This window comes from Salmo salar, chromosome 13 (assembly GCF_965601325.2).
Source record: "Salmo salar chromosome 13, fSalSal1, whole genome shotgun sequence".
Classification (NCBI taxonomy): Eukaryota; Metazoa; Chordata; class Actinopteri; order Salmoniformes; family Salmonidae; genus Salmo; species Salmo salar.
In genome coordinates this window covers 92,351,495-92,363,580 of record NC_138303.1, presented here as the reverse complement: position 1 = coordinate 92,363,580, position 12,086 = coordinate 92,351,495, and the positions used below count along the sequence as shown (strand labels likewise).

The 12,086-nt window shown below is 44.2% G+C and overlaps 1 protein-coding gene across 1 annotated transcript; it reads right to left on the bottom strand.

Annotated features, from left to right (window-relative positions):
* Positions 1 to 1,500: 1,500 nt before the first annotated feature.
* On the bottom strand, positions 1,501 to 8,863 carry LOC106568105 (uncharacterized). The gene is made up of 4 exons (XM_014138138.3): positions 8,273 to 8,863; positions 2,926 to 6,551; positions 2,676 to 2,750; positions 1,501 to 2,573 (listed from the first exon to the last, which is right to left on the bottom strand). The coding sequence occupies exons 2-4, from the start codon at positions 6,483 to 6,485 to the stop codon at positions 2,321 to 2,323; spliced, it is 3,888 nt and encodes a 1,295-aa protein (XP_013993613.3). The 5' UTR covers positions 6,486 to 6,551; positions 8,273 to 8,863; the 3' UTR covers positions 1,501 to 2,320.
* Between the last annotated feature and the right edge of the window lie 3,223 nt (positions 8,864 to 12,086).

Genomic DNA, 12,086 nt, shown 5'->3' with positions numbered 1-12,086 from the left:
ACACACACACACCCCCCCCCCCCCCCCCTTGTTTAGTGTCTCATCATTGTTTAGTGTCTCAGTAAAAACATTACTGCCCATGGGTGTATTGTTAAAACAAGGCAGTAATAAGCAATAAGCAATAAGCAGGAGAGCAGTTTAGTCTATAGTTATTTTTAAGAGGCATGGCCCTGTTTCAGTTACTCTGGTCTCTTTGATCCTAGTAGGATAATTGTGTTCTCTTTATAGCTAGCTGTCTCATTCCCAATAGAATGTTTATTTACCAAAACTTTAATCTCAAAGACAGTTTGAACTGGAGGTTCGTGGGGATCGTGTGCTAACAGAACAGGACAAGGATGAGCTTCCTCACAGTTCTCTGCTTTGACATCTGACAGGACATGAACACTTAAAACTTCAACAGAGTTCTATTACGTCACATCTGTTTAACTGCACCAGCCTAAAGCACACACACAACAACATTTTATTTTCCTCTCTACCCTTGCTTGCAATTTGAGCCTCCATCTCTCTCTCTCTCTCTCTCTCTCTAGCATCAGACACAGTGCAAGATGAATAGATGAATAGACTGCCGTTTGTGTTGACATTTAAGAGATGAAGCTTGTTCTGGATAAACAACATGAGGGAAAGCAACATGGAAGAATACACACCATTTTCTCCAGTGCTAGCAACATGAATGAACACACACCATTTTCTCCAGTGCTAGCAACATGAAAGAACACACACCATTTTCTCCAGTGCTAGCAGTGTTCTGAAGCCAAAGGGAGTGTGTGAGAGTGAGTATGAGAGGGGTAAGAGGGCACTACTTTGTCCTCGTCATGCAGCAAGGCTGGCATAGCTGCCAGGGCTGCCAACAAATAGTTCACAACAATACATGGCCCATGTCTGACAGGATTTCTCTAACAACATGTCTCTCTATGTTTTTCATGACCTCTGGCTCAAGATTAAACTTTTCCAAAATGGCATGTACCCCTTGGCAGCTGCTTATTTGTTAGAGACATTCACTAGCAGCATGAGCTAAAGTTATTCATGCTTAATTGAAGCCTGTCGTTTGGTGCTTTTGGTGTAGGAGGTTGTGTGTGCATGAATACAGTAAGTGTGTATGTGCTGTGGTGCACACATGTGTATCTGCATGTGCCCATGGAACATTTTATTGTGGGATTTCCATGCTTCATTGCAGGGTTCCATCCTGCCTTTGTTGAACTCTGGAATTTTAAGAAACCCTGTTAGGCTTTAGATTGTTTGGGGATTTGGAGACCTTCTGCACGAGCTTCATCCCCTCCGGGAAAAAGAGAATGAAAGTTTCTCCAGTTCCAGGACCTGCTGAGAACTGTCTAACAGTGTCAGGTCAGAGAACAGAGGGGACCTGGATGACTACAGTATGCATGAGTTTGATGGGTGGATTCCTGTGTAGCACCATGCGTGAGTGCTTGTATATGTCCCAGTACCTTATGTGTGTTTTATGTAAGAGATTATATTACTTACAAGGAAGGATAGACATCAAAGTCAGCGATAAGCAATTTTAATCACACATGAAAAGAAAATGTTTACAGTATGTACTGTGGGCTTTGGTTTATTTCACAAAAATATGATGTATATACATTGACCCTGGGATAAGCTGGTAGGGGAATCTGTAAGAGGATGGAAACACTTCACTTGATGCTTAGCTACAATAAAATACTATAGAATATGGACTGTCATCTAGAATAGGCTCTGAAAATTGTGATTGCAATCTAGAAAACTTTTGGATGTCGTATCTAGTTCAACAACTAGTGCATGTGCTTTGGATGAAAGTTCATGATTTTAACCTGAGGGATGAAGTTTTCTCCATATGATAGACTGTTGCTAGACTGGACAAAGGTCTGTAGTTACTAAAGGCAATTCCTGTTCATGCTATGTCCTAATTGGACAGTAGGGTGTCAACCAGCCATTAAGGAGCAAATCAGATTTCAGAACACCCATCATGTGGACAGGAAGGGATGTAGGTGTCTTCTACGATGACAAGTGCTACTTGCTGTGATAGGGACATCATGCCGAGTTCAAAACAACTGGGAACTTGGAAATCTCTGACTTCTGACTTCAGTGTGCTCAAGACAACAGGGAACTCTCAGAAAAACTTGCTCGGACAGGGAAAAATCGTTTGGAACGTTCATCTAACTCAGAATTCCGACTCAGGAACTCGGCCTCTTTCAAGAGCTCTGACTTTCCGACCTGAAGATCACTGACGTCTTGATTTGACCTTGTATTTTACAGAGTTCCCAGTTGTCTTGAACACACCATCAGATCTTATATTACAGGGATACCTCAATACCTCATGAATAACATGCTAGGAATTCAAATGATCTGGAGAGAGTTGGTGAAAGGAGGACTTTGTCCTCTGAATTTTCCTAGGCAGCCATTGGAAAAGCATCTTGCACAACTTCTTGCTTTTGACCTTGGACTTGGTCATGGTCTTAGTGATGGCGTTCGTCAGCAGGGTGCTGTTGTGGGGCAGGGAGGGAGGAGTGTTGTTGTCAGCCCTCTGAGGATACAAAACCTCCAAGAAACATCTCTCTTGCTGCCTGAAGTCATACTCCACACTGCAGGGACAGAGAGATAGATCAAGAGAGAGGGTGAAAACGGAGGAAAGCAAAAACAGGAGGATAGAGTCCGCCGATCTGACCATGCTTCCTGTGTCTCACCTATATACAATACAAGCAGTCTTCTGACAGGTGGAGCACTCCCGGAGGTCCTGGCCTGTCCTGTAGCATCGCCGACTGAAACAAAGAGCAGGAGATGTTAACTAGAACAAAAGAGGCTTCTCTCTAATTCCTTCTCTCTTCTCTGTAATGTCATCCTGTTCACTTTCTCTACTCACTCCTTCTACTTCCCTTTCTATTTTTCCCTTTCTCACGTTCGCTTTCTCTCTCTCTCTTCCCCGCTATCTCTTACCCCTTGCTGAGAGCATGGCTCATCTCAAGGTCTTGGATGATGTTGAGAAGTGTAGTGATCCTGTCCTGGTTGGCTGCCAGGCTGGCCTCCACACACTGCAGCCTCCTCTGGAGAGGGGCTGGCCTGCTGCACTGTGGGGAGGGGGGCAGCAGCAGCAGGTCTTTATCAGCCGGGTGGGAGTGAGCCAGCCTAGGGTCGTCTCGGGAGGGTTGTGGGATGGTACTTGACAACAAAAATACTGGATGGATCATCTGGTGTGTCTGATTGGGATGGGTGAGGGTGTAGGATCCTAGGTGTGCCATGCGTGATGGTGGTAAAAGGGGGTTGTACTTGGGGTTTATGGCTTTGTGCGTGAGGAGCTCAGTGATTGTGTATGGACGGGCCTGTGGTATGAGTCGGTGTGTGGGGCTTGTGTGTTTGTGTGGGGTTGGTGTGGAACGGAAGTCTGTGTTTATGTGGTTTGGTGTTTCGGTGATGGGTTTGACATGTGCAGTAGTGTTTGTCTGTGATGCAATGAGGGGCTTAGGATCTGTTCGTGTCTGTGGTGTGCTGGAAGGTGGAGCATAATTTCTGTATATCTGCCTGTCAAGGCTGAATCTAAATGTGGTATTTGCATGTGTATGTAACACGCTGGAGGGAATGTGCTCTTTGTGAGAATGTATCTGACACTCAGATCCAGGTTTTAGGTTTGTGAAAAGGTCTCCCTGATGTTGTGTGACAATGTGCCCCTGCTGTTCCCATTCTTTGTTTATCTTTATTTCAGTGATGTGTTTTGGAAGGTTAGGTACCTGTAATGCACTGAATATTCCAGAGTGTCTTTCCTGATGTGTCTGTGATACGATGACAGGATTACAGTGTCTACTTTTGTTTGACAGAGACAATACTTTGGCATATACATTTGTATGCATTATTGGATCAACAACAAATCTGTTATGAGAGCTGGTGTGAAGGGCAGCGGTTTGTTCAATATGTGTATTTATAAATGTGCTGTTATTCTGCGTGTTAGTGGTTGATCTGTTTGATGGGTCAGGTGGTTTATTGTTGTGTGTCTGTGTCATGATCAGTGGTCTACAGTTCGTCAGTGACGTGGATGAGGACTGATGCTGCGTAGCTGTGTATAAGGCATTTGAAGAGAGAGAGGATATAGTTGTATGTGATGCGTTATCAACGTTAGGGGGTGTTATGGGGGATGCATTAGCTGAGTCAGGGGAACTAGGTGTGTGTGATGTGTTTGACAGGTTAAGTGTATGGAACAAAGGCTTTGTGGGTGTATTTGTGTGTGATGGGTTATCATAGCTTGTGGGAGTAGTTGTGTGTGATGGGTTGTAATAGCTTGTGGGAGTAGTTGTGTGTGATGGGTTATAATACCTTGTGGGAGTAGTTGTGTGTAATGGGTTATAAGAGCTTGTCGGAGTAGTTGTGTGTGATGGGTTATAATACCTTGTGGGAGTAGTTGTGTGTGATGGGTTATAATACCTTGTGGGAGTAGTTGTGTGTGATGGGTTATAAGAGCTTGTCGGAGTAGTTGTGTGTGATGGGTTATAATACCTTGTGAGAGTAGATGTGTGTGATGGGTTGTAAGGGTAAGAGCGAGTGGCTTTGCATGGTGTGTTTGCTGGTTTTAGAGTTGTAGCTATGTGTAATGTGTTAGTGAGGCTAGGGAGTGTTGTTCTATGTATCGTTTTAGTAGCACTGTTTAGGAGTGTTGTGGTTGTCGTCAGTGTGCTTTCAGGGGTGGGAGGTGTAGCTGTGTGTGAGTTTGCAGAGTTAGGGGGTTTAGTTGCGTGTGTGTTAGCAGGGTAAGGGGGTGCACTTCTATGTAATGTTGTAGCAGTGGTAGACTGTGTTGATGTGTTTTCAGGCTTAGGCGCTCTAATAACATGAGATGGATTAACATGGTTTGGAGGAAAGGTTCTGTATGGTGTGTTTGGAGGAAAGGTTCTGTATGGTGTGTTTGGAGGAAAGGTTCTGTATGGTGTGTTTGGAGGAAAGGTTCTGTATGGTGTGTTTGGAGGAAAGGTTCTGTATGGTGTGTTTGGAGGAAAGGTTCTGTATGGTGTGTTTGGAGGAAAGGTTCTGTATGGTGTGTTTGGAGGAAAGGTTCTGTATGGTGTGTTTGGAGGAAAGGTTCTGTATGGTGTGTTTGGAGGAAAGGTTCTGTATGGTGTGTTTGGGTGTGTGGGTGTCTTTGGATGTTTACGGTGTGTGCATGGCGTGTTTGCCCTGGTGGCTATTGCGATCTGAGGATACATTTTGAGTATTTTTGGTCGAGAAATCTTACTCCAGTGAGATGGGGTCTCAAGGGTGTTGGCATCTGCACGCCTGGGTTCAATAGTTGCCTTAGTGACTGTAATAGATTTTGTGTGTAAGATGGTTCTTTGGCGGGTTGGCTTGTCTGAGTGTGTATGTGAAGGTGTAACTAGGGTTTCTACTGGGTCTCTGGTAGAGGTATGCAGGGGGTATGTATGATGTGAGGTATAACCATTAGTCTGTTTCAGATCTTTGGTTTTCCATGCAGGCGCTGGGTTTGCAGGCAGGCTGGGCTTCCTGTCTTTGTTGTTTTGAATAGGGGGTTTACAGCGGGGGTGGGTGGATTGAGATTCTGTTTGTGTCAGCTGTCTTTGTATCAGATCCCTGTCTGCAAGCCTCGGAGCGGAGCATGTAGAGTTCTTCTTTTTCTCAGTATGTGAAGGGAGAAGGTGGTTTCTGTCTGTGAGTGAAATAGGTGTTATCATGGCTGTTGTTCCTTCAGGGCATGCAGAGGAATGGCTCTTAACTTCCAGACTGGCATCTCCAGCTCCAGGGACCACAGTCTGCCTCCCTCCACAGTGTCTGCACATTTGCTGGAGCATCCAGAGAGGTGGGGGAGCAGGTGCTCGTTTTGCATTCCCACAATATGAATGTGCCACAGAATGTTCTTTAGGTTTTGATTGGTCCCTTCCTCGAGAGGACATGGTCGAGACAGGCTCCGCCTCATCACTGCCATCAATACAAATCCCTCCTATAGCCTCCGAGTCAACTACGCTGCCATTTGTGTAGCGCAAGTCCCGCCTCCCTTTGATCTTGCCGTTCCCCACGCCCCCTAATAGGTGTGGGTTAGTCTTGATTGCTCGGACATAGCAATAAGTCCCACTTTTCCATTGGTTGAAGACCACATTTTCTGTAAGCTCACTGGAAATCTCTTCAAATGTTACACCCTTTTTGGTCTTGGAATCTAAACTCCTCTGTTTTGAAAGAACACCTCTTTGTCTGACACTCTTAGTCCGTCTGATTCCCTCCTCTTCCTTTGCCTCTTTTGGGATGTAGCCATTGCATGTAGGAGTAATGCTTCTTTCTGATTGACTGGGGAATGTGCCTGTTAGTTTTGTCCCGTACAGGATGGGTGGCGCTCTCACGCCGGGTGAAGTCTGCACTCCGATGCTGCACTGGGGACCCCATGTCAGTGGCAGCACTCCCCCAGCCCTCTCCCCCCCTGCTGTACTCCAACCACGGACCCCCACCAGGGCGGGAACTCCCAGTACTGGCACAGGAGTGGTCAGGTCAGCCGCCCGTCTCCCCATCACCTGGCCGACTGACTCAGTGGCCTGAAAACCCAGGAGAGCTTGTGTCCACCATCACCATCACATCTATGGGAAAGTCAAGGTTAGTTTACTGTAAAGAGCACATTATGATGTCTCATTTTGATAAGGCACTGTGAAAGGAATCCGTACCAGGGCAGAACAATTGGATTCCAACAAAGTACAAATCAAGGACACTGCCAGAGCTGCCCATATGCATCAGAAATAGAGGACAAGCAAAGGTCTAAAGCCTTGACAGCAAATTGGAGATAGTCATGAATAATGGACATTTTCTCGTCTACCACAAGTTAGAACAAACATGAAAGAATTTAGATGGATAAACCCTACACTGACAATGTGAGAGATAAACCCTACACTGACAATGTGAGAGATAAACCCTACACTGACAATGTGAGAGATAAACCCTACACTGACAATGTGAGAGATAAACCCTACACTGACAATGTGAGAGATAAACCCTACACTGACAATGTGAGAGATAAACCCTACACTGACAATGTGAGAGATAAACCCTACACTGACAATGTGAGAGATAAACCCTACACTGACAATGTGAGACAATATTATGTCAGATAATGTAGAAGAGTTTGTTTTAGTATTGTGAGCTGGATTACAGTACCCTCATAACACCAAGGTGTCACAGAGCAGGACAGGGGGGGGTGCATGACAGTCAAGATACACAGTCTTTGGAGTCCTTCCTTTGACCCTTGCTTACTTTTAGTCAAAGGAAAACCTTACTGGATTCCAGCACATTATATTCAGAACATAAAAGCATGGCCTGCCCAGGTTCTGTTTCCTTCAGAGGTCATATTTCACAGAGATCATCTAGTCACAGCATGACTCCTGTGGTGACCTCTCTCTCTGTCTCCCTCATGGGCATCCTCTCACACCATCCTGTCCCCACCTTGGGCGGGGGGATAATGTATGAATTTATGCTAACGACTTAATTAAAGCCTGACAAGGGGAAATGAATCAGTGGCTGTGTGTGCATTTAACTGACGCAGTAAATGCCAGAGTAGCCGAGTGTGTATGTGTGTCTTTATTTGACTGATGCATGCAACTATAGTTTGTGGCCAAAGCAAGGACAATAGTGTGTGTGTGTGTGTGTGTGTGTGTGTGTGTGTGTGTGTGTGTGTGTGTGTGTGTGTGTGTGTGTGTGTGTGTGTGTGTGTGTGTGTGTGTGTGTGTGTGTGTGTGTGTGTGTGGGGGGGGGGGGGGGGCGTGTTGTGCGTGCGCGTGTGTGTGTGTGTGTGTGTGTGGTGGGGGAGTTTAGTGTGTATGCCTAAAACATTATGTGTGAGTTTACATTTGCTGATACAGTAAAATACAACAGATAGCTAGCTGTGTGTGTGTGTGTGTGTGTGACTGAGTGTGTGCATGCAAAAAATATTTTTGTCCCACAGCCCACCCTCACCCCCCAGGCTTCATGCAGCGCTGTCAGAATTGCAGGTAGATCATCTAATCAGTTGTGCCTGCAGGCACCACTCTTTAACTGTCACATTGTCGATGTCAGTTGGTTGTAGTCCCAACTGACCCCATCTGATGTCACTACGGAACATTCCGTGACAAATGCCTTAGCCCCTCCTCAGACACAGTTGATCTGCCAATAATTCCCTTTCTGACACTGTAAATGAGGGGTAAACAGTGTCCTCTCATCATCACTATATAAAGGCTAGCGGATTTATATCCAGGACAGAGCAATGAGGAACCTGTCCCCTGCCTTCACAGTCAATCTAGACCGGGTCACTAAGCATGTTCAGGTGACTTACCATTGTCAGCGTTTGTCAAACCTTGGGTTGAGCTGTGGCACGTTTCACTTTGTCCTTGAGGTGTTCTGGGTCCAGACGTGGGGGTCCACCTCTCTACCTGGCCTCCTCTCCACCTTGCCCCCCTCCTCTGTACTCCTCTGCTCCAAGTCTTTGAGGAGGGGGGCACTGAGTGACTCTTTTTTGATGAGGTTGAACTCCTTCTCCCTTTCAGTCCCTCCGTGGCACACACAAACTCACATGAACATACACTATGCAGTCTAACAGTGGTGCAAAGCCATATTCCCTTCTGGTAAGTATTCCAAAAGCTCTGAGTCACCACTAATCTGGCTCCCTCAGACTAGACATGTAGTCCAGCTGCGTTCTCAGTTTATTCCCTCTCTCCTCTTATTTTGGTCCCTCTCCTCCTTCCTGCCTCCCTGCTCACATCATAACACAATGATGCACTGCCCTACGTTCAGCACTCTGTCCAACTATCCCTCTCCCTTCCTCTCTTCCTCCCTCCCTCTCTCTCTCTCTCGCTTCCTCTTTCTCTCTCACTATTCCCTCATGCGCACACACAGATCTATGGCTGGGTGACTGGCATCCGAAATTCATCTGAGGGGAAGGAGAGAGAAAGAGAGTGAGACAGAAGGAAGTGACTAAAATCACAAGGGAAGGGACTGGGTGAAAACTACCACCAGACTTGAAAAACAAGATAAGGCAAATTGCTGCAGGGTATCACACCAGCAGAGAAGACATTATATTTTACCCTGTGTCTCTCAACACATCATGTGGGTGATAGGGTGACAGCAGTTTCTGCATTGTACACTTTTTAGTTCGATCAGAACATTTTGTGATACAAGAAAGAAAAATACATTTTTGGCTAATTTAAACTGTGTTTTTTTTATATTCTGGTGACATGTCCTGCTTATGATGATATTGTAGCGATCCTTGCTATATGAACCACTTTATAATTTCCACCATGGGGTTAATCCGGTTGGCGCGATACGTATGGTTTTTGCCTTTTCATGCCAGCGACCCGGATTCACTTCCCTGCCCCACCATTCGCTACAATAGTCTGGAGCTAATGTTTCTGCCATGGACTGTGTATGTCCATAGTCCGTTGTGATACAATCTAACTACAGTACCCCCTACACATATTTAATACTCTCTCAGAACAGAACATATTTGACAGAATTATTAACATTACAATTCATATAAAGCAACAGTGAAATCCAATATTCAACTTCACAAACAAATGTTCTCACTATGTGGGGAATGAGGATTATACTGTATAACTGAAATAGTATTTGACAATCAGATTTTTTTTTTTTTTACAGCGCAATCACCATGAACAATGTACAGTGTAATGGCACATTGTTTAACTCTGAGGTAATTACTGCTTTATCCATATCTTATCATTGTTATTACCCCTATTCTGAGTTGAAGTGCAGGCAGTGATTGTTTTATTGGGTATTGCTGCCATCTACTGTTTCAAAATATATGGTACCATCCCTCTGAACAACTCCACAAACACATGCTTATGATAAGAAGTTATTTCAATATGTTTACCTTTTATATATCCAGATATTGACCAAAATAATATTGGATCACAAAGGTATCACGTTGTATAGTTGTCAATCTTGCATTTATTAGTGAGAGTAAATTACAGTGGTTGATTCGAGCGGTATCCCCAGAATCAATACACTTTAGTGAAGCTTCTCATCACAACATGGTGTTCATTTCACATTGGGAAGAGAAGGAAGCCACTGAAGATAGTACGGTTATTTGAATCATCATAAGCCCTCTCACTGGTTTTCATGTATACCACATCACCCTCCTCCAGATGTAGCACAGCTGCATTAGACACAAACTTTTTATGCCCACCGCTATTGATTTTATACTGACATTGTTATAAAGCAAAGCCCCCATCCAGTTTGTACCAATACCACAAAGGGTAAATCTGAGGTAGTAGACGCCTCTCACTGGTGCAGTGAAGATATCTGTATCAGAGGGAATTAAAAGAGAGAGATCATTCCTAACATAGAGATGAGCTCCAGTTTAATGTTTCATTAATCAGATAACTGTGTGCTTCAGTACACATTCTTATGAGGACATTACTATACCTGTAATTGGATTGTAGTGGTTGCTGATGTTTGTAAATACAGTGCCTTACAAAAGTATTCATCCCCCTTGACGTTTTTCGTATTTTGTTGCATTACAACCTGTAATTTAAATGGATTTTTATTTGGATTTAATGTAATGGACATACACAAAATAGTCCAAATTGGTGAAGTGAAATAAAAAAATAACAAAAAAAAAGAAATGGAAAGTGGTGCGTGCATATGTATTCACCCCTTTTGCTATGAGGACCCTAAATGAGATCTAGTGCAACCAATGACCTTCAGAAGTCACATAATTAGTTAAATAAAGTCCACCTGTGTGCAATCTAAGTGTCACATGATCTGTCACATGATCTCAGTATATGTACACATGTTCTGAAAGGCCCCAGAGTCTGCAACACCACGGAGCAAGGGCCACCATGAAGACCAAGGAGCTCTCCAAACAGGTCAGGGACAAAGTTGTGGAGAAGTACAGATCAGGGTTGGGTTATAAAAAAATATCAGAAACTTTGAACATCCCACGGAGCACCATTAAATCCATTTTAAAAAATTGGAAAGAATATGGTACCATAACAAACCATTGCTTAAAGAAAAAAATAAGCAAACACGTTTGGTGTTCGCCAAAATGGCAGCATCATGCTGTGGGGATGTTTTTCATCGGAAGGGACTGGGAAATTTATCAGAATTGAAGGAATGATTGATGGCGCTACCTGTTTCAGTCTTCCAGAGATTTGAGACTGGGACGGAGGTTCACCTTCCAGCAGGACAATGACCCTAAGCATACTGCTAAAGCAACAATTGAATGGTTTAAGGGGAAACATTTAAATGTCTTGGAATGGCCTAGTCAAAGCCCAGACATCAATCCAATTGAGAATCTGTGTTATGACTTAAAGATTGCTGTACACCAGCAGAACCCATCCAACTTGAAGGAGCTGGAGCTGGAGCAGTTTTGCCTTGAAGAATGGGCAAAAATCCCAGTGGCTAGATGTGCCATGCTTATAGATACATACCCCAAGAGTCTTGCAGCTGTAATTACTGCAAAAGGTGGCTCTACAAAGTATTGACTTTTGAATAGTTATGCACACTCAAGTTCAGTTTCTTGTCTTATTCCTTGTTTGTTTCACAATAAAAAATATTTAGCATCTTCAAAGGGGTAGGCATGTTGTGTAAATCAAATGATACAAACCCACCAAAACTGTCACGAATTCCACCGAAGGTGACTCCCCTGCCTGCTCGGGCGGCGCTCGGCGGTCGTCGTCACCGGCCTACTAGCCGCCGCTGATCCCTTTTTCCTTTTTGTTTGGTATGTCTTATTGTTTGCACCTGTTCCCCATTTGGTTCTCTTGATTTATGGGTATTTAAGCCTGTTTAGCCCGCACAGGTTTGTGCGGGATTATTTACATCAGTGTGTGTTGTTATTGAAAGTGCTGGCGATCATATAGTATTGTTTTATGTGCGTGCTGTGCACCTGTTGGTTTTGGGCACCTCGCATTTTCACGCCGGTTGTGTTGGCGTCGACCGTTTTTTGTTTGTGTTACGGAATAAACACATTATCTCCTTACCTCTGCTCTCTGCGCCTGACTCCTACCACCACTTCTAGCATTCGCTGACAAAAACAATCCATTTTAATTCCAGATTGTAAGAAATATTTGCAAATTTATAAAAAATAAAAAGCTGAAATAGCACATTTACATAAGTATTCAGACCTCTTT